The sequence below is a fragment of the Carassius auratus genome, chromosome 28, assembly GCF_003368295.1.
Source record: "Carassius auratus strain Wakin chromosome 28, ASM336829v1, whole genome shotgun sequence".
NCBI classification, from domain to species: domain Eukaryota; kingdom Metazoa; phylum Chordata; class Actinopteri; order Cypriniformes; family Cyprinidae; genus Carassius; species Carassius auratus.
The window spans coordinates 6406109-6429798 of NC_039270.1; the positions used below are offsets into that span (position 1 = coordinate 6406109).

The following is a 23690-nucleotide window of genomic DNA, read 5'->3' on the forward strand; positions in this document are numbered from 1 at the left end:
GCCGTCTCAAATGTTTGAGGCCTGAAGAATTTCAGCAAAAAGTCAGAGGTGGCAGATTCCAGGAAGTTCACAGCTCCATTCCAGTCCTCTTGACTTGACAATGGAAGGCTGGGGAGATTACGTGTTTGGAGAAAGAGAAACACACTTCCCCTGGTCCTCTTATCAATTGTGTAAATGAAGATGGCGACAGCTACCACTCTGGATTTTGCACCATATCAGAGCTGATAAACCGAGAGGCTCGCTCACATGGCTCTTTTAGAGAGCTGCTGCTAACACAACAGAGCAAGGAAATGCCCAAAATCTCAAAAACCGAGTACACTACTTGGGTAAAAGTATGTGAACTGTACAATTTAGGCTACAATAGGCAAATGCCTGCAGCCATGTCCCAACATATATTAAATGAAATGCTCAACAAGAACTTAAATGTAGGTTTTGGGAGCACATTTGTACACATTTTGACTGTTTACTTAGCACTTACTGGATTATGTCATAGGAAGCATGAGATCATAGGAAGCAGGAATTAGGGTTTCTCTAAAGAGTCCTAGATTGTACTTTAGGTAACATCATATCCTGTCATCAAGACTTCCTCCAGCACTTCATTGAACATCTGGGCTCTTTTCCACATCTGCAGACAGAAATCTTAGACTCCGATCAGAGCAAATGCACGGTCCCTTTCAAACCCTTTCTTTTAACCAGTCTAAGGTTACATGATGACACCAAATTCCAACCCATCTTCATTGTTTTGCTCATCTCTCCGGCTCTCCACACGGATTTGTAAAGCGCACACAGTGTCCACAGTGAGAGACAGGGTGTCGCAGCGCACTTCTGCTCCAGCAGGCAAAGACAAACCCATCTCAGTTCACCTACCATGTCTTTGGTGGTCTTCTTTGTTTACACGTTGTTTTCTGCATGGAAGAATGCACTTCCCTTTGTGAGCCACTTTTCCGGTTTGTGCCATCCCAAATCAGAGGTGAGGGGGGTCGGGACTCCACACAGATGGAGGGATTGTTCAAGTGGGGATGGAGGGTGCAAAAGCAAGTGTGACCCTTGGCGAGATTAGGTGGGGGGACTGTTGACACAGGCCCCATCGAGAGCAGCCAAGCTTTCAAGGACTAAGGATAGGCCCCTTATTGCACTTCCTTCCCTAGACCATTGTTCCAAAAAGTATGATCGCTTAGACTATTGTGTTCATTCGGTCCTCCCAAGTAAAACACTTCCAGATCTCCAAGCAGAGGGTGAGAAGATCTCCTAGAGAGGTCATTCAAATAACGCTTTTGCTCCTAGTGGTTCGTTCATGTGCTGTGGTGCTTTATTGAGGGCTTGGATTCTTCTATGGATGTTACCTGTGTCACAACTCATGACACAAAAGTCACTGTGACATCATGATTCTGTAAAACAGCTTGTTTGTCTCATCACTCATGAATGTCTCTGCACTCCATTTTATATGCTTTAAAATGATAAGATTCCTCTCATATAAACCCAAGAAAGAAAAGGAAAATAGGAAACCTGGACAAATATGGACAAATATGTTTAAAAGAACCCTATAACTTTACAACCCACTAACCCCGGCAGTTCCCATGAGATGATTACTGAAGCAAAACAGGCAAAAATATGCCTGTGAACAGAGATAAAGGTGAAAAACTGATCCAGCTCACAGTGATTATTGTTTAGGAGAGATGGCAGACCTTTGACACACTTAAAGCTCTCCACGCTGGAATGCAGAGACTCATGTCGGCCTGTTCTCAAGACCCCTGATGAAGTCCTGATAACAGGGAAGGCAGGTCCTACATGAAAGATAAAGCCGGTCTTCTTCTGTGTCTTTCCAGTATTGTAGGTCATAAACATTGCAGTTATAATCAAATCTCCAGACTGCAACTAAAATGATTGCAAATGCGACAAAAACAAATATATGCAGCCATAAAACCTAGTCGCCAATGGCTACAGTCAGGAAAATTTGTGTCTACACTTTATTTTTGCCAGATCTGATAAGCAGCTGTTTGTTTGTTAGTTCCAGTGTTTCCTGTAGCACTAACGTAACCCTAAACTTGTTTTGGTCACCCCTAGATGACACTTTTTCTAAACCACCATCTATTTAGCACTATTCTGTAATGTGCCAAAAAGGATACTAAGATGTTTCATTTTATGAGGCAAGGGCTTGTTTTTCTTGAATCTGGAGTCTTGGGAATGTCAACAGTGACGTCTGGGAAGAATCAAGAGGGCTCAGCGTATTATTGAGAGAGGTACAGAAGATAGATTCGAATTGAGTTTAAAGAGAGGCAGGATGCGTACAGAGTTCATCCTGCCCCGCTGCTGAGGTTTGGGATGCCCTTGCCTGCTCGGGGTTAAGCATCACAGCGTGTAAATAAATAATCGTTTCAGATGGGCCCAGAGGAGCATGTGGTCACACGTGCAGCCAACTCAAACACACGACAGAGCAAATGCATCAGAGTACTTTGAAAAGAGTCGAAAAAGTCTAAAGTTCTTATTAAAACTGGGACAGAAAGTTCACACTAGGGGCTACTACTTACCATTGGTTAGTGTAAGGAGCGTGCCTTCTCAAAAAATGTATGAGGAAATAATCCACAGTAGAAAAATAAAACAACACAAATATTACGAAATATGATATTAAAAAACTAAAACTTCTGTCGAGCAGCGGTTAAAGTTAAAGCGGGAAGCATTGTTTCTTATGCCTCCTCGAATAATATGTATACTTAATATGATGTTTAAGAAAAAAATTGAAATTTAAATCTCTTAAAAGAGACCCTTAAATGCATGAATGTTTCACCAAGACATATTCGGGTCTTTATTGATCTGGACCTATATATGCAACACGGATGGATCTGCTGCAATAGCAAAAAATAAACATAAATAAATAAACGCTCTTGATATTATAAGAACAATTACAAAAGAACAAAACCTTATTAATGAAATGAAATGAATTATATTGATGAAACCTCATTACCTTATACAGAACTTATTAGGGTTCAATTTGAGCTGATGATTTACCGTCACTGTCATCGTCAGTATATGCTAATAACCCGATATATGCATTTAAGGGTTAAAAATCACCAAATAATACAGGGCGCTAGATGTGGAAAGTTAATCTATTCACTAGATTGAGGACAAGAGCAAACTTTCATAAGTCTTGAAGGATTAGGGTCATTTCATCCACTGCAGAAGAGGAGATCAGTACAGGGCTGTGACATCCCAATAATGGTCAGTAAATTTAAGATGGATATGATCTCAGTGGTCAGAGGGCAAAGGTTAAGCACAAGATTAGATTTAACACCAAAGGCCTAAGCTTAGGAAACAACAACTTCCAATGGTTTTTGTGGAAGAGCGGTCAAACTCAGTCCATGCTGGCAAACCAATGCCAAGACAAACAAATCAAATGACCGTTGGCCTTTTTCGGCACAATGTAAAAGTTCAACATCTGATCATTCTCTAAAACAGAACTGAAGTGAAAGAGCACTGTGTTCCAGCAGCGTCCTCAAAGTCCCGCATAATCATTGACTTCTCAATGAAGCCATTCACATTATTACAAACTTCTTTAGTGCAAATGCCAATGTAATTTACGATGATTCAATTTGTTTTCAAGCTCCGGCCCTTCTGTGTTAGATCAAATGCACAGCTGTAGCATCCAATTTCACCAAAAGCCATACTTGAGATCAAGTCCTGAATGCAAAGAGGAAAGCAACAGAATTCACATTCGGTCACGCCTTCACTATAAACACAAGGCTGCATTTTTGAAATGGCAGCAAGTCACAAAACATTTCAAAGAGCTCTGCCACTCTACAGAGAGATTGTGGCTGACTGTTGCTGCCAAGGCCTGGATCTGAGGCCTCTGGAAGCCTATGCATATCCAAACCAAACACATTCCATGTTTTTATGTCCTGAAGAAACCAATCCTGGTTTCCCTTTAAAGTCGGATAAAAAATTATCTCTGGAAATGGAAGAGGCCAATCCCATGCTAATATATCAGTAATGGAAGTCCGCTGGTGTTGCGAACTGTCCGTATGACAGATTTCCCAGCTCCGGGTGTCTGTCGTGTCAGCGGAGTCGTGCCGCCACAGGGCCAGCGGTTCAGTTAATGGTCACATCTGTGACTGTGCTGCGGTCAGGCTGTGTCACAGAGGACAGAGCAGAGCACGAGACATGCTTTCATCTCCGTGCCAAATGACGGGGTCTGGCAGCTGCGGGGCCAGCCGCCGGGGGAGAGACTTTTTTTTTCTGGTTAAACAACCATAAATTCAATGATGGGCAGGTCCTTTGAGAATATGTACGTGCTGAAAGCAGATTTTTCAAAGAATTAGAATGGCTGTCATTCACAAAGTTCTAAACATTCCACACCCCTTGTGTTTGTATTAAATTTATTCTCTAATTTGATTATGCACCTACCAATAAAGCCTGTTCAGACATTATTGAGTGTACACAATATTCTTGAGTATGTGTAGTAGAGAACAGAACAGCATGGAGCACATGTACAGTATATTTTCATCAAATAAAGGGATAAGGGGTGTCGCGATATTGATAGAAACAGTGATATTCAAAGCAACAATTATCGATATTGTGTTCATTTAGTGTGTGATGATATACCGGTATTAGCGATCACCGCAATATTTAAAATAAACAGTTGTCTTATGATAACATCACATGTAAATACTCCAGTGCCAGTACCTGGTTGAGTGCCCAGGTGGCAGTATTTTGCCTTAAAGTGACACCTGTCACACAAGAAGAAGACGCAGCGGCACACAGCTACTCTGAGGCAAGGGGCAAGGAACTCGACTGGAAGTTGAAGTCGGGTGGGGGCTGCCATCTTTTAGCAGAACTTCACTTGCGTTAGCATTCCCATTGACTCCCATTCATTTTGGCATCACTTTGACAGCAAATAACTTTACATCTGAGGCGTTTAAAGACTCTGTTTGTCCATTATTTATTTCTAAAGATACACGACAATGTATAACGGGCTCCATTACCTTCTGTGTTACATTATGGCCCCGTATAAACAGTTTTTGTAAAAAATAGGCTAACGATTGCGTCATAACCACTCGGCTCTCTGTCGCATTACCGTACAGACAGGGGGAGAAGCTCGCAGGCAATTAACTTAATATGGCGTACTGGCGTTACATTTTAAAATACTATACAAAATAATTAATCAGAATACTTACTCCTGCTCACTCATGCCAAAAAACTCCCCGCTCAAGCTCGCCGTCTCTGCAAGATTAACGATGGCAGTTTGCACGCACAGCTACTAGAAGATTTACATCTGTCAGACAGGTTGCTGACGTCGTCAAGCTTCGTTTGAGTCTGCGCGTCAGAAACGGAAGTGCTAAAAAATGCTAAAACTGGGCTTCATTTGTCTCAATTGAGTTCCAATGGGGTCGCTGTGTCCATTTCTTTTACTGTCTATGGTCTGAGGAGAGCCGTGTTCGCCAGAGGAAGTTGCCATTATTTTACTATTCATAGAATGGGAAACATTACATTAACCTGTTTTCTGAGTAAAGGGTTACTATATTTTTATGTACATTAACAAAGATCAATAAATTGTGTAATACATGTATTGTTCATTGTTCATTCATGTTAGTTAATACATTAATGTTGACAAATGCCATCTTATTGTACAGTATTACCATTAATATTTATTCATCATACTGTTGAACTTGACAGTATTTTCTCTCATGTTTTTCATAGGAACTTCAAAGAAGTAATAAAGTAAAACAATATTTGACTGATATCTTTCCCTCCAAGGTTTCTATAGATATCACGATATATCAACATTGTGAATTCTTATGGCCACAATAACTGTGATAAGAAAACTGCCCTAAAAGGGATAATTCACCCATAAATGAATATTCTGTCATCTATTACTCACCCTCCCATCATTCCAAACCCCATTTAATGTGGTCAACAGCATCTTAACTGTACTTACTTGACATGCGGAAAAAAACATGTTCGCATACAGTAGCATGTGAGGACAAACCATATTGGTTCTGGCACGTCAAACAATGCATTTTGAAGCTTTTGTTTACCATATTTGATGTTCTCTGTACACTTATGTTTATATGTGAATGAAAGACTTAACTCAACCTGTACAGTATATGAAGTGATTGTCTTTTCAGAAGCCTTGGATTAAATTGTTTAATTCATATGGATTACGTTTAAAAAGTCTTAATGAACTTTCTGAGGAAAGATTTGGTGGAATGGATTTTTAGATGAACTTAAAAATATCTTTATGTGTGTTTTGAACATGACTTCAAGTTTTATGGGTTTGGAACGACATTTCATTTTTGGGTGAACTATCCCTTTAATCCAAGTACAGGACTGGTGCATCACCCAAAAAAATAAAATGGCAATTACATTTAAAAAATGAATGACTTAAACCGCTGTCAGTTCATTTAACACAGTGTACCATGGTTAAATCCATTAGGCAGACTTTCCCCAAAAATCAGCATGGAAAATAGTTCACAGATTTTGTCTGGGGCTGCTGATGAAGTGTTTTTGCACGTTTCAGAAGTGTAGACCCATTACATTTGATGAGAAAATAGCACTGAGTAAAGGAAATTTTCTTGCCATTCCAAATGAGGAAAAACTTCTCAACTGCTTCATGACAAGAGGTCGCTTTAATTATATGTGTGCAAGAGCTCAAAAACTACAATTTGATGAGTAAAGTGCAAACAGGTTATGAAGCTAGTAATAAAACAAACTATAGCTTTAAAGTGCAGCATGTCAAAACGGAGAAAAATAAGAGGCTGTCATTTTAAATTACGCGAAAACGTCACAGCTGCTTTTCCAAACAAACACCTTGGATAAGAATGTTGAATACACAATTTTAGAAGGGCTGAACTTTGCTTTCATTAATATTTGTAATGGTACAAACCACCATCCAGGTCATTGGGGCAAGGTTGTGCCAGTGGCCACAAGGGGAATGCATTTCAACTAGGATTAAAACAAGTGGTAATTTCCTCCCACCGCTTCCTATTATGTCTCAAAAACAACAACAGGAGAGGGAAAGATTATTCAACAAGAGGGAAACATCTGTTTCAGCCATGGGTTTTTTCCACTACAACCAGAACATACACCAAGGAATATTATGGTGCTGGCATGTGAGAATAACCTGAAAATAGCAATCCAAATTAAGCAATCTGCTCTTGAATCTGCAACATGTATTGCATTTGCATACAGAAAACAATTGATCTTGAATCAGTTTCTAACTCAAGCATTGAAGTGAAATGATTTATCTTCAATTGGCTGAAGCTTCATTGAGCTTATGTCAAGAACTGTGGTATTTCAGAAGATGTGCAGTGCAGTCCCTCAGATTTCTGCCAGTAGTTAACGACGCAGTAATTGTTTTGAAACTTCACTCACAGCCACCGCTTTAGGTTTCGAAACCATATTAAGGGTTAATAAGGTGGAATGCAAAGCAAGATGATGACAGAGGCTATGTAACATGCAAATGATCCGTGCTCTTAATGTGGGTGTGAGTGATACACATGGAAAAGGCAAATAGTCAAAGCTCCAGTGTTGAGCATGAGTAAAACTACAGCAGGCCTGTTTGTGTGTGACTTCTCTCAATCCAGCATTGAAGGACTGTTGACTCTGCAGAACAATCATTCTGTCATTTCAGCACAGGTGACCACACACACAGATGATGATTATGATGTAGGAAGAGACCCAGAACTGCTGACAGTGTGGCACATGATGATGTGGAGGTGGTTTATAAGCATGCTTTGCCAGTAGTCATTAAGCTTGACTAACAGTATACTTATTACTGGTTTATTCCTCCAAGAGTAACCTGGGGCTAAGGTGTCTTCAACAGGGGTGTACTGATGACAGCTGATCATGATTTCAAATCAGAAAACTTCCATTTATCAGAGTTTTGGCTACTATTTTGACATTTTCATCAAAGTTGAAATTCTTGTTTCTATTTACTGCAACAAAAAATCTATTTAAATGATTATAAAGATGCTGTGTTTATAACGTACATCTTTACATTTAAACTTCATTTAATGTATTAATTTGTATTTTTTATATTTAAAAAAAAATTGTATTACAGTAACACGAAATAACTTTTTTTATTCTTTCTTTTGTGTTCTTTTGGGTTTAAATACTTCTATAATACTTTCTTGGACAAAAGAAGTACTTTTTTTAGAATGCATACGTCAGCTTAAACTCTTATTCAACACCACACACACACACACACACACACACACACAGGAACATGCTACACATTTTGTTCTCAGGACGAAAAGGAAATGCACACCCCATGCTTTGTTCAGTAAAGCCTTTTTCCTCCTAACCCAAACTTTCATCGGTTTCCCCAGAATCCACTCCCACTCTATTCCACCGAGATCACGTGCCGCTGGCATGTGATTGACCGTATCGTTTGAGATACGCAGGCGCTGCAGGAGATAAGGTGACAGATTAACAGCACCAGCGATGCCAGGAGCTGTGCTCCTGTTCTATCTGTGCTTTGGCTCAAGTCCGTTCATCATCATTTGAAAAGAGCTGGAGCGTTTCCATTTCTCCCGTTAAGGCACTTTAAAGAGCCCATAAAAACAAAATTAGTGTTTTGTGGCTTTAAGTCCACATCTATTAGCTTTGAGGTCAGTTCTATGCTAGAGGGGTTTCTGAAATTCAAATAAACTCTTTTAGGAATTCAGGCCAAACATACAGAGCTTGTTTGAAGGGGTCTTTTTCTGAATAAAAGGATACTATATTAGAATCAGAGGAATTAAATAGCATTTCAAAATATAATTTTATAATAAGCATCACTAGACAGTTGGAATTTATAATGAACAGCCTTTAACCAAATTTCATATTTTATCAAGTATAGTAAAGTAAATATTAGAATGTGATTTTGTATATCACTAGAAAAACTATGTTAAGTGGTCATTAAAAAAAAATTAATGCAATGAATACTTTCTCAATGCTTTTAAGCTACTTCAGTTCACTCACCTGTAAAGCTATAAATACAATGTTACAAAAAGATGTACAGTATTGTTCAAAATAATAGCAGTACAATGTGACTAACCAGAATAATCAAGGTTTTTAGTATATTTTTTATTGCTACGTGGCAAACAAGTTACCAGTAGGTTCAGTAGATTGTCAGAAAACAAACAAGACCCAGCATTCATGATATGCACGCTCTTAAGGCTGTGCAATTGGGCAATTAGTTGAAAGGGGTGTGTTCAAAAAAATAGCAGTGTCTACCTTTGACTGTACAAACTCAAAACTATTTTGTACAAACATTTTTTTTTTCTGGGATTTAGCAATCCTGTGAATCACTAAACTAATATTTAGTTGTATGACCACAGTTTTTTAAAACTGCTTGACATCTGTGTGGCATGGAGTCAACCAACTTGTGGCACCTCTCAGCTGTTATTCCACTCCATGATTCTTTAACAACATTCCACAATTCATTCACATTTCTTGGTTTTGCTTCAGAAACAGCATTTTTGATATCACCCCACAAGTTCTCAATTGGATTAAGGTCTGGAGATTGGGCTGGCCACTCCATAACATTAATTTTGTTGGTTTGGAACCAAGACTTTGCCCGTTTACTAGTGTGTTTTGGGTCATTGTCTTGTTGAAACAACCATTTCAAGGGCATGTCCTCTTCAGCATAGGGCAACATGACCTCTTCAAGTATTTTAACATATGCAAACTGATCCATGATCCCTGGTATGCGATAAATAGGCCCAACACCATAGTAGGAGAAACATGCCCATATCATGATGCTTGCACCTCCATGCTTCACTGTCTTCACTGTGTACTGTGGCTTGAATTCAGAGTTTGGGGGTCGTCTCACAAACTGCCTGTGGCCCTTGGACCCAAAAAGAACAATTTTACTCTCATCAGTCCACAAAATATTCCTCCATTTCTCTTTAGGCCAGTTGATGTGTTCTTTGGCAAATTGTAACCTCTTCTGCACATGCCTTTTTTTTAACAGAGGGACTTTGCGGGGGATTCTTGAAAATAGATTAGCTTCACACAGACGTCTTCTAACTGTCACAGTACTTACAGGTAACTCCAGACTGTCTTTGATCATCCTGGAGGTGATCATTGGCTGAGCCTTTGCCATTCTGGTTATTCTTCTATCCATTTTGATGGTTGTCTTCCGTTTTCTTCCACGTCTCTCTGGTTTTGCTCTCCATTTTAAGGCATTGGAGATCATTTTAGCTGAACAGCCTATCATTTTTTGCACCTCTTTATAGGTTTTCCCCTCTCTAATCAACTTTTTAATCAAAGTACGCTGTTCTTCTGAACAATGTCTTGAACGACCCATTTTCCTCAGCTTTCAAATGCATGTTCAACAAGTGTTGGCTTCATCCTTAAATAGGGGCCACCTGATTCACACCTGTTTCTTCACAAAATTGATGACCTCAGTGATTGAATGCCACACTGCCATTTTTTTGAACACACCCCTTTCAACTAATTCAACTAATTGCCCAATTGCACAGCCTTAAGAGCGTGCATATCATGAATGCTGGGTCTCATTTGTTTTCTGAGAATCTACTGAACCTACTGGTAACTTGTTTGCCACGTGGCAATAAAAAAATATACGAAAAACCTTGATTATTCTGGTTAGTCACATTGTACTGCTATTATTTTGAACAATACTGTATGTTATGTAGTGTCATACAAGAAACCTACTCACCAGGAAAAGCTTTTGAAAACAGCTACTGTCGCAATAATCAAAATCACAAGACGAGTGTTGTTTGACTATTAACATGGCCTAAACACTGAATGAATAGGTTGAGTCAATGATTCAACGACTCACTCTTAAAGACCAGTAGGTGTCCTAAAGCTCACTGCTTGCCATCAACTATTGAGAAAAGTCTCAGTGCTGTTGGAATATTACATCAGAACTCTGGGAGCTCTCAACCAATCAAATTCAAGGACTTGGAACAAACTTCAGAATAACAAAATAGATAGCTCAATTACTAATGTTGATTTTTGTAGTTATTCTCCAATCATGCCATTGCCATTGCTGCATCATATTACAGTTAATTGTACCGACATCTGTCAATGATAAAACATAACTGGTCTCTACTAGAACATACTGCACAGTGCAGTGCACTAGTATTGTGTTGTAAAGTTCACAACCCCATCCTCTACAGCTCCAAGGCTGTCTCAACACAGAAAGTCTTGCAGTACCTGTTGAACGCATTAATTCAAACGCCATTAGAGGAAACAGTGAGCGCTGTGGGGCGTACATTCCCTCCAACTGACATCATCTCTCCTATTCTTGTGCATTTTTTCCCTCTCATTCAAAGTTTGGGGTATTATGTCGCAGGCTGGACAATGGTTGGCACGCTCAGAGAAGTGGGAATGCCAGAGAAATATCTGTGAAATACTATTAAGCTCCAGCTCAAGGCAGCTGCGGCTCATAAGTCACTGCATACAGTGTTCTGAGGTAATATTGACCCTCTTTCTACACTAACTACCAGATTCTGCTCCTGCATTCCTGTGTGGAAAAGAAACGTGGAGAATTCACACACGGCCTCGCTCGTATGCGGCAGAGCTCAGGCCTTAATTGACTGCAGTGTTATGGAGCTCTGCTGGGGTCTTACTTCAGAGCTGTGTGCACTTATAGTAACTTTCCATTCCTAAATACAGCCAGAAAAAAAAAAAAAACAGACAAGCTGTTTGTCAAAACTGCACCAGAGTAGAGATTGAGGCACACACTGTTCTCTGGTTTATTCAGCATTATTCTGGCCTCAGGCATGACTGCAGTACTCTTCCGAGTACAAGTCATCTGTGTAAGGAAGATAACGCTTGTATACTCATTCAGAGGCAGAAAATAATTGCTGAAATCTCAAAGCTTATCTGTGACACGCCAAAGACTCTGATGGACACAACAAATGCAGGATAAGGCGATACGATCCAACAGAAAATAAACAGTGTGTGGGTCAAATACACACAAACAGGATGATTTCAGCTTGAATGCTGATTTACTGTTCTCAGAATGTGATATGAAACGTTTCATGTGGAGGTCACAACAGGGTCACTATTTTTTTTAGACCATCATATAGGGATATTTCTCTTCTTCTGAACAGCACCTGACATGCTCTCAAGATGTTTCTCTTTAGCGAGCCAATTAAGAATTTAACAGGCAAGTGGCAGACTCGACAGACAACTGCCGTACAGAGACTGAATTTCACAGTCTGTCACAAGAGGTTTTAACACGTCCCCTTCAATATGTGGCCCCCTACCAAAATGAGAAAATCTCATTAGTTTCCCCTGCTGCCATTAGTCGTGGTGGGGGACGTTTGATATTAAGGAGCATCTCATAAACATGCAGTTAAACCACTAACTAATGAATGAAAAACCACTACACAGTGGCTCTTTCAGAGGATCTAATGAAATCATCTGTGACTCCGATGTAGAGCACCGTCATTACAAACTGAGAATCCACCACCGGCTCTTTGAGACACACAAACATGCACCCCATCTGGTAGAAATGATAAAAAAAACACATTCATTGAAATGAGTATTAAACACTGATGGGGAACTTGATGAATTGTCTGCACCCTGAATGCAAGGTGCTGGAGGTTACCAGTGGGTGGTATGACCAAGATCTTATTCTGTAATAAAAACTATGAGGAAATTAAAAAGACAATTGGTTTATATATTGAATAACCCTAAGTTAAGAGCTATTTTTGGTTAATCCATTGAATTAAATACAATCACAATGGCACTATATCTCAGTTCATTCTCTGGAACGAGGATAAACATACTTTTTTATGTTGACTACAATGTGTTTTGTGTGGAGTGCCAAGAGCACAAAACCAAAGAAGTTCAAGAAACATTCAGAAACCTAACTCTCAAACTATAATGACTGTAAATGATACTTTTGCTGTTGTTTATGCATTTACACAATTGTTGATTATTGTTATGCATATTGCTGAGCCGGTGTAATTCATTTCAAAGTGTATTTATGTCACCATAAACAATTTTAGTAAAGTGTTTGATCTTAATCTAATGAAGTGCTTCTCAATCCTGGTCCTGGAGGCATCCCAGTACTGCAAGATTTGAATGTCTCCTTAATCAAACACACCTGATTCAGCTCGTCGGCTCATTAGTAGAGACTCCAAGACCTGAAATTGGTGTGTCAGAGAAAGGAGACAGAATGAGAAAGAATGCAATATGTGCAGTGTTGGGGTCCCTCCAGGACCAGGGTTGGGACCAACTGATCTACTGCATACACAACTGTTCAAAAGTTTGGGATCTGTAAAACTGGTAACATTTTAGTATCCACCTTATTCCTAAAGGTGGAAGTAAGCCTATGGGTGAGATTTTATGGGAAATAACCAGAAGAATAACAACATGCAGTAAATGGTAAAACTGTTTGCATTACAAACCATTGTTTTCATAAGTAAGATAATACACTAAAATAATATGGGAAGACACACCAATTTGCACTACTTTTAGGCAGTTTTGTTCATCTAAAAAATGTTGGAAGCAAATGAGAAATTGACAAATGGCCATGCCCATTTTTACATGAGGAATAAAGTGGATAGGAACCAATTCTCACTATAAACTAGCATGACTTTTAATATCATATTGGCTGTTTAGGAGTACTAAAGCACATATTATTCATGACCATATTCTACATAACTAATCCTACACCTAAATTTAACAACTACTTTAATAACTATTAATAAACAGCAAATCAGGAGTTTATCGAGGCAAAGGTTGTAGTTAATGGTTTATTAATGGTGAGAACTGGACCTTAAAATAAAGTGTGAACATAAGACTTTGTAAAAACAATTTTTAAAGCTATTTTCATTTGATTAAAATTAAAAATAAACTAACAGTTTTCTATGTGAATATATTGTAAAATGTAAAATCTGATGCAAAGCTGAAATTTTAGCATCATTACTCCAGTCTTCAGTGTCACATGATCCCTCAGAAATCATTAAAATATATTCCTTTGATGCTCAAGAAAAAAATATTATTGTAATCAATGTTAAAAACAGTTGAGATGCTTAATATTTTGTGAATTTATTCCAGGATTGTCCAGTTCAAAAGGACTGAGTTTATATGAAATCTTTTGTAACATTACTACATCGTTAATGTATTTTTTTTTTTATCAACCTACTGCCTGCATGATAAATAAAACTATGAATTTCCTTTTTTTATATCTTACTGAACCCACTTTTGAACAGCAATGTACATAAACTGTTGACTAACTGGATGTGACACATTTTTCTACACTGACAGAGGAAATTCTGCACGTACAACAGGATTTTGGATGAAATTTCACTCTGGGTGGAGACATTGCAGTTGAAGCAGCCTGTCAGTCACAGCAGGCTACGACAAAAAAAGAAAAAAAAAAACGTTATTGTTTGCTGCTTCATCATGTTGCATCTAGTTCCCTTGAACAACATATATGCCAACAAACATCCCAGCACTAAAAACAACAGGACTTAAAGGATCAAACATCTGGGATACAATCTGAAATAATAGAGGATTACACCACAGATTTAACACAAAGCATTATCACACACAAACAAATTACTGTACAATCCCACCCAACATCAAACCTCCATCTGTCACTGAAACGGTGGAAAGGAAAAAGGTCAGGGAGCAAAAAAAATCCATCCAGCAAAATCCAAAGTCAGCAGTAGGCGTATATCGGATGTGCTCCTGACTCACCAGGAGAACTTTCCACAGCCTTTTACTAGATATAAACACAAAGATCTAAGGGGCTGTTAACATGACAATGTTTTCAGCCAAAGACTGGAAACTTTTTATGTATTTTGCCTGTTCGTTTACACCACAACTGCGTTTTTGGGACTGAAAACGCATATTTTTGAAAACGGGTTTCAAAGTGCAAGTTTTTGAAAACACCACCAGTATTGTTTCCATGTAAACACCCAGAACGGAAATCTTTGAAAACGGTGACGTCATGTGCGTGTTTAGTACGTGTTAGGTATGTAGACACGCACAGTACGTGTCGATTTTAAAGGTAAGCGTGAACAGACTTACACAAGAATGGTGGATTAGATGGCACTGTTGTTACTGCTCAAGAGTTTGCTAACGCTTCTTCAGCAAAGTGTGGATTTACTTCACCAATATTACAACCAACCATTAATCATCACTCCTCTACAGGTAATGTTCACTAACAAGGTGACAGCGCCAACTACTGGCCTGGCATACCCAATACAGAGTTTTTGGCTGTTTTCACGGAAATGTATAAACGCAAATCATTTTGAAAACGTTCATGTATACGTGAAACTTATTAAAAGCACATGGGAGAACTTTTCCGTTTTTGACTCCATCATTGTCATGTAAACAAAGCCTAAATTAGGTCATGATAAGAACAGCACATGATAAGAAGCGCCCATGTGCCGGGGTCTCTCTATTGCCTATAATCTGTATGACCACCATCTGGGTCTTCATCGTGATTTATGAGAGTCTGGGGAGAAAGCAAACCTGCGCTGGCAGATGTCAAGGCGAGCAGAGCAACGAATGCTTGGATGCAATAGAGGGTGTTGTTTTTGTTGACAAGCCTTGATGAGCACGTGTACCAAGCACAAGGTGATGAATTAGTAAAGCTGCGACTGCGAACAAAGGATCGTGGGTAATCTGACAGACTGCGGCGCAGGCCCTCGGGGACTGAGACAAAGCGGCAGGGACGTGGGGCGGAGGCATGCTGGGTAGGCTAGTCAGCTGGCCGGGTCTCCTGCAGCCTAAAGCATGAGGGCCACAAAAGCCCACCGCGTGTTAATGACTGTATGAAAGCATTTATGACCCTTAGCGCACTAAAGATGACATTATGGCGCAATTACTCAGCCTGCGTGCCACTCACACAATAGGCCAGGAGTTGATTCTGGTCTGAAAAGACAAAAGAAGAGGTTATACACAAGATCGAGTCACGACCTCGTCCTCTCTTGATGTGGCTGTGTTATCTGCGAGTGTTTACACACACTCGGGTAAAGAATAGCAGAGGTGGTGCTGGGTTATCAAACTGACCTCTCGCCGGCCTTGGAAATCAAACCCTGAAGCTTAAGAACAAACTAACAAAAGCCCAAGGGAGAAGACTTGGTGACCAGGTGTTCAAACGGCAAGTTCAGGATGTGTCGAGAAAACAAAAAACACTGTGATGTTCATTCAAGATGCAAGATTGGTTTCGTTACTCTTTCCCATGAAGTCTGCACAGCCAATCTGAGATAACTACAGACACCTGCCCAACAAGAGGACACAAACTTCAAAAGACAAAGTCCCCTGTGTTCTAGTGGATAATTACAAGCACCTTCCCAAACATGTGAAAAGGTCATCTGCAAGGTGCAAAGTATATTTTGGGACTAAGGTTGTTCCAGGTGTGAAGGTGCACTATTAGCCAACACAACTGTCTCAATGATGTAGCATATAGATATAAAGGTAAATAAGTGCAGGAAATAAGTTAATTCAACTCTTACATTATTATTTATTTATTTAATATTACATTCGATTTAAATGTTCTATTATTACTATTATTATAACATACACTACATTGAAAGATTTGTGGGTGGTATGTATATTTAAAGTATCTCATGCTAATTAAAGACACATTCATGTGATCAGTAACAAAGTAAAAATTATAATGTTGCTAATATTGTTACACTTTAAAATAACCCATTTCTATTTAAATATATATATATATATATATATATATATATATATATATATATATATGTTCAAATGTAATTGATTCATGTGATCAAAGCTGAATTATCAGCATCAATACAGCGTCATATGATTCTTCAGAAATCCTTCTAATATGCTGATTTGACGCTTAAGAAACATTTCTTGTTTTTCTTGTTGAAAACAGTTTGTCTGCTTAAAATTTTAAAGGAAACCCTGATAGATTTCTTTAGAATTCTTTGATGAATAGATAATTATAAAAAAAAAAAAACATTTATTTAAAGTAGAAATATGTTATAAACGTTATGTTCTTGCTGAATTAAAATATGAATTGCTTTCAAAAAAATAAAAAAGGGGGAAAAAAACTTGCTGACTACAAACTTTTTAACAGTACTGTATATTATTAAATTAAATTTTAACTATCGCTGAACTTTTTTTACATTTAAAAAAAACAATAAGCCACTCTGTATAATAACGTTGTGCCTAACAACACTTTAAACCACTGTAATATACAGCTTTTAGAGGCATATTGCTTTTACAACTGTCTTTATATGTTATCACATCAGTCTCATACAGAGAAAAGACGCCTGGCAGTTTGGGAGGTCTTATTGGGGCAGAGCATCTTTTCGCCTCTCCAGACTCCCACCGCACCACATCACAGAAAACATGGGGTCTTCATGCTGGAGTTACATGCCTAGCATTGCCTACAGCTCACTCTCAATGTACTGCCATAAAGAGATAAATGCACAACGTAAACACAGAGTCTATTTATGTTATCAGGACCCAATTCAGGACACTGCTCTTACAGAGATCCCAAACCTGGAGAAACAAAAAACTTCAAGCAAAGACTAACTGGTGGGACTGGGAAAACAGGCCTCAGTGGGGTCCTCCAAGCACTTCATTCATGTTAGACCATTAGAAAGCTAAAGTGCACAGAGATACGCTTAACCAAAACAACGGTCGCCATTGATCACCGTTGAGCAGACAAGCTGTTCTGAACTTTGACCTTCTGAAATAAGCTCTTATCATCAGCCAATGAAATGAAAAGTAAATTGGCTCTGTGTGAGTAAATAATGGCAAATATGGTTGATCAAAGTTTCTAATGACTTTATTTGTATTGAATATGTCTGCATGTATTCTGCAACAATTCTGCAGAAAGTGCAACAGATTTCCACAGAATTTGAAGATCTTCATATCGCAACGCATTGCATGTTTGTTAATTAAATATTGTGGCTAATCTTGTCATCTGATCATGCTTTGAACCATCAATTAACAGGCGGCTTACTCATATTCAAAGGGAAAGTTAACCCAAAGGCCTCATTGACTTACCATTATTCCGAACCAGCATGAACTTATTTCTTCCATGGAGCAAAACAGGAACATTTTACCACACAGTAGTCTAAATATTTAAGTCTGTTCCTCAGTTGAAGAAAGAAAACGTGGAATATAGTGTACAAGCAATATGGACCACTTTTATGTTGCTTTTTTGGTCATTTGTGGATCTTTAATGCTGCTGAACACCATTAACTTATACGGTATGAAAAAATAGAGCAGCATGAACATTCTACTAAATATCTTCTTTTGTGTTTTATGGAAGAAGAAAGTCATACAGGTTTAGAATGACTTGAAGGTGAATAAATCATGACAAATTTCTGATTAATGTGTGAGCTATTCCTTAAAATCCATCTTGCAGAATGTCCCTCACGACTCATGGAGAAAATGTGGAAAGATACGCTGAACCTGCACAGCCACGAGCACCACTGTAGATCTTTTAAGAGAAATACATGCATACTGAGAATTGTTTTAGGTAGATCACCCAGCTCTAGTCATGGGTATATAAATAACAGGATCTCCAGTTCTAACTTGTTCACACAGAGGACTCTTTAGCACCAAGGTGGTAGAACAATTGCCAATGATGGTCTGCAAAAGCAAAGATCTTCATGGATATACATGATGTCAAATGCAGTAATAGGAGGTCAGAGAGGTAATGTACTGTACTGTTACTCACTGCTTTTGCTGGCTTTGACCTTGGCCAGCAGTTTCTGCGTAGTAGCTAGATCTCCATTCTTGACCGCTTGCAGAAGGTCCTGCTCTTTTCCCATGATCTCCACCAGCCAGAACTCCACCAGCGTCCCACAAGAGTCCTGCTCCTCCCTTACACCCCCATACAGCAGCGCAACCGCGGCATGAACCTATCCCAGAATCCTCTCTTTCAGTAGTGCTACAGTCGGGGTAGGTGACAGCCAGACGTCTGAGGGAACCACAAGCAACCAGAAATCTGTGCTTCTCCAACAATCACGTCATCAATTCAACAGACTTCAGCTCTCCGTTTGGTAATGGACACGGAAGGCCAGAGAGATGGAAAATCTATTTCGCCTTATAAATTGCCTTCCGGTTTTTCGCTCTTAAGTTTCCAGAGTCTTTTCAGGGTAACAAAGTCCGTTTTGGTCGCGTGGAGCTCAGTTTCTGGGAACGCAGAGGCCCTGCTGATGCTGTGGTTTAGAAAGCTGAGAAGACCGGAGTGGCACAAGCAGACCAAAACCTGAAAAAGCAGTGGGCAAGAAAAAAAGTACTGTTAATACATCAGCCAAGTACAGTGTATGAGCAAAGCAGCAAGAGGGAGAAAGTAATGCTGAGAACAGAAGCCCACTATGAGGCTCGGACAGCAAGCCTTTTGTGATCAAATAAAGACTCTTTTCACCTTTCAAACAATTTCTTCTCAAGGAAAGGTTACAGGTGGATTATTCATGCTTAAAGGGATATTTCACCCAACGCTGTAAATTCTGTTATCATTTAGCCATCCACATGTCATCAGTGGAACCCACAAAAAAGATATGGTACTGTTCAAAAGTTTTTTAAAGGAGTTCATTATTTTTATTCTGCTTGGAAGCACAACAAATAATGTCTTTAAATGTCTTATAAAAGACAAGTCTTATAAAAACATATTAAGACTATAAGAAATCTATTTAAAAAAAAAATCTTTATATTCATTTAAAGAATCCTAAAATGTATCACCGTTTCCAAAATAAATAAAAAAAATGCAGCACAACCATTTTCAATAATGCTAAAAAACAAAACAAAACAAAAAGTTCCTAGGGCGGCAAATAAGCAAAGAAGAAGAATTTCTGAAGGATCATGTGACACAATAAAAAATATTACTGAAACTCATTACTTATTCAATTCATTTAGATTTTTTTTTGGGGGGGGCACAGAATGTCAGGGTAGTACAACCTGTTATGATATCATATCAAAGGAAAAAAAAAATGCCTTGGTAGAACCGCATTACTGCGTGTCAATAAGTCAATAAAAGTCTCTTAAAATAGAAGATTTTAGCCATAAAGCAATTGAAAAAAGTTAGCTAGATCCGACAGAACAAGGTACGATTTCCACAAAAACTGTTGGTAACTACAACAGTAAAATGTTGCCTTAAAGTATGCCACTACACATTTATAATGTGTTGGTCAAGCATTCGTATCTGTGTTTGCATGCCTAACCCCAAATATGAGCAGCTGTAGTAGTAGTAGTAATTGCCTTTACTATTTAAAAAACTGCTGACGCTAGTATTTTCTAAGTCTCAAATAACATTTTAACAAGCCAAAAGAAACATGTTAACTAAAAAAAGTTTAGATGGCATGCCATCTCAAACATACATGCTGTCAAACCCCCCCAAAAAATGAAATCACAGGCTTCAGTGTGGTCTGTACAGGCGAAGAAAAGAAAAACAACAATAACCATATGCAGCGCAGCACATGGCAACTCCATATTCAGCGGTCAGGCTGCCCTGTGTCTCGGTCACAGCATGAGCATTAAACGAGCAGCACACGGTCGTCGCATAATCACTCCTCCATTATATAACACTGAACAGTCTTGCTTTCTCTACACACCCAAAAGACTCTGAGGGAGTAAGCAAAGCTGTCACTCTCAATAGCTGTAATCACGTCCTCTTTTGTTTCCCTCAGGGCCAGTAGTCTTTATGCAACGTGTGAGTTTTTGAGCCAGGGTGGAGCGCTCTTATGATGCTTTTAAAGTTTGATTGAACTTTATGAGTGAGTTTACAGATGCTCTTTATTGTAAGGAGATCCACAGTTTGAAAAAGAAAAGAGGGAACGTGAAGACTGGACTGAACTGCGTTTACTGATGAAAATAACTCACAAACAGGAATAATGGTTAGACAATGTTTACAAACCATCCATTTAATTCCAGGGATGCAAAAACATAAGCAATGGGTTAGTCGCTAATCATGGTTTTCTCAAGTGCTTCTGGGAAGTTTGTATTTAGGAGATTGGAAGCTGTAATTACGACGTCAGATGTATTCAAAACATGTTGCTCGAAGCAAGATGACAATGTAGCTACTCTACAAAAACAGCAAGATTTTTCAAATCTACAACAAAAAGGGATGATTGAAAAAACTGTTCATTTAGGTGTTTTTGCTTTGTGCTTTTACTCAGCTTCTGAAGATGTTGTAAATGGAACCATTATTTCTGGTGTGATCGTACAACGCTATCATATTTTGTACATGCAACGTTTATTGTAAAGGAATGAATGAATGAATGAAATATTACATATCAACAAATTTACTAAATGTACAAGAAGCTGCACCCATCCATCCATCCATTGTTTTCTGGGTTCAAAGACAATCCAGAATTTTCCATCATAATTGCATTCGTGTGCATTTCACTGATATGCAATCTTTTCGACATGACTTGAACACATTATCAGTCTTTACGAAACTCTGTAATAATTAGGCAGGTTTATGATTAACCCGATCCTCTAAGAAGATGCGCTTCCTAGAGAACATTTACATGGAACGGGTTAAAAAGGAAAAACTACTCGGAGATCAATAAATGGCCGTTTTTCAAAGTTGGACAATGTTTAACTTGACACCGTCTTTAAAAACTGGCTGGAAAAATGCAGGTGCCAGAAATGGCCTTCTGAACGTGTAGTTGGCTGTAGATGTACTGCTTTAAAATCAGATCCATTTAATAAGATGCAACTTCTCTCTTCTCTTCAGCATGCAAATTAAAGCGCAAAGGTTTGAAATGAAATCTCAACTAGTCGCCCTCACTAACTGACTGCTGCTAGACAACTAGTTGATCAACCATCATGATGACCACCAATAATCCTAACCCAAGGGTTCAAGGTTTGGCTGGTTGGTGTAATCCAGTTAGCCATTGCTGGTAGATGTAAATCCCAATTACAAATATTTTGTTCTTCTATTGGAAATGATCTGCCAGCGACTGATATTTTTGAAAGGCTCCACAGCTCAGGACAGTCTTTAGTTAGTGCTGAAATTATGATTTTTTTCTTGCAGTTTAAGAATGATCAGTCTCTTGGCTTTCAGTGACAAATAAAGGTTCTGTACTGGTTCCATAAAGAAACTTTAACGTCCACGGAACTTTTCAAATGCACAAATGATTCTTAAAATGTTCTCCAGATAACTTCTCCCGACTGCGGCGCAGAAATACTCATTCTTTGCAACTGCTGCAAAACTCCTTTTTAGCACAGTTTATTTTTAAGAGTGTGAGATCAGGAACCGAGCAAAGACGACGGGTGAGAGTTGCATACTTCTGGGGCTGCGTTTGACAGTGAGTAACCTCTAATGAGATGAATGGGGATGCTAATAGATGGCTTTCTGCAAGTATTATAGGCCACCGTGTGCTGACCAGACATTTCTGAACACTTTAGGTTCCGTGCTGGAGTAACCTGAGGTTGATCGAGGATGCAGTGGTGACAGATCAAGTCTTCTGGGGTTTAGAACTGTATTCTTTAGGTTACCAGAGGTTTAAAACACAACCCCATCAGTGCATGCAGTAGGTGAACAAGCACAGACATCACATGTGTGCCAAAATAAACAAACAATGATATCATATTTCTTCATTACACCATACAACCATAAACCAAACTGTAATTGCTGCTAGTTTAAGTTAAAAGCACATCTAACAGAACACACTGAAAACTGTGCAGTTTGTAGAGTTGATATAAATTTGGAAGATTTCAATTCAATCTGCAGAGATCCTTACGGAAAGAAAATCACCATGGTAACCCCCAGAGTCCGCCAAAATATAAGAGTTGGTGTATGTGTTATAAAAAAAAACAAATACATAAATAGACAGAAAGCTTATTGCACTATCTACAATATAAAAAGTAGGCTATTGTATAATCGCAGAAACCCTTTATTAGTATTTTTGTGTGAGCTAACTAGAAAATGAAACCACAAATCGGTGAAGTATCACATCTATCAAACAGCGCTACAACTAGCGATGTAAACCCAGAGTAACAAAAATAAACTTGTTTTTACAATATTGTAATATTATTTAGCATCAGAACTAATTCTCTCTTAATACTTACCATTAATTTAGTGTAAAGTATTCGTTTTCGATGTAGCTTGCTGCCATAAGAGCGAGTCCAGGATCAGTCGCTGGTTCACTCTGTCCAGTCCAGACACTTCTACAACAACAACGAGCTCAAAGTCACCTTTACTCAACTCCTTTAGTCGATAAAAACACTTCGCTGTAAGTGTGAGCACTCTTGACCGCTTCTACTCGCGCTCGAGTCATTCATAAGCTGTTTTCTCGGCAGTCCGTGTCGACAAACTCCGAACTGAGCGTCGGCTTCGGTCTGCACGCGCGTGTTTTGAGAGCTCCAGTAGTGAGTGGAGTCGAGCGGAGCACAGCGGCAGAGCAGCTCCAGAGCGGCTCGGTCTCGGTCCTCCCTCCCAGTGGGAGGGGGCAGCTCTGCCGCCAGACGACACTCCGTCGTCTCCAGTCTCTTCTGATCTCATATTGACTATTGGTGAAGTACAGTATAATAATGATTTCAAATAAAATAAATGTTCAGTATGTAGGCCTATCTATAGCATTAGCAAATTGCTTCAATTTAAAATGTAAAATTACACGTTAATCCAGGGAATACTTATGTCTTACAGTGCTGTTCAAAGGTATGTTTTTTACATGCTTTTTAAAGTTTCAAGACTGCCTTTATTTGATAAAAATTACAGGGAAAAAAAATAATTTTGTGCAATATTTTGCACAATAGTTTTCTATTTTAATATAGCCTAC

At 38.8% G+C, this 23690-nt stretch overlaps 1 protein-coding gene across 4 annotated transcripts in view; it reads right to left on the minus strand.

Annotated features, from left to right (window-relative positions):
* caskin2 (CASK interacting protein 2) overlaps positions 1-23308 on the minus strand; it is a 55889-nt gene extending 32581 nt beyond the window's left edge. For 2 of the 4 annotated variants that reach the window (XM_026207431.1, XM_026207430.1), the window contains exons 1-2: positions 22981-23308; positions 18641-19174 (exon numbers count right to left, since the gene is read on the minus strand). In XM_026207431.1, the coding sequence (XP_026063216.1) occupies positions 18641-18734 (94 nt within the window). In that variant the 5' untranslated portion in view covers positions 18735-19174; positions 22981-23308. The remainder of the gene's footprint in view (positions 1-18640; positions 19175-22980) is intronic. The other 2 variants (XM_026207433.1, XM_026207432.1) reach the window with 1 other exon arrangement.
* Between the last annotated feature and the right edge of the window lie 382 nt (positions 23309-23690).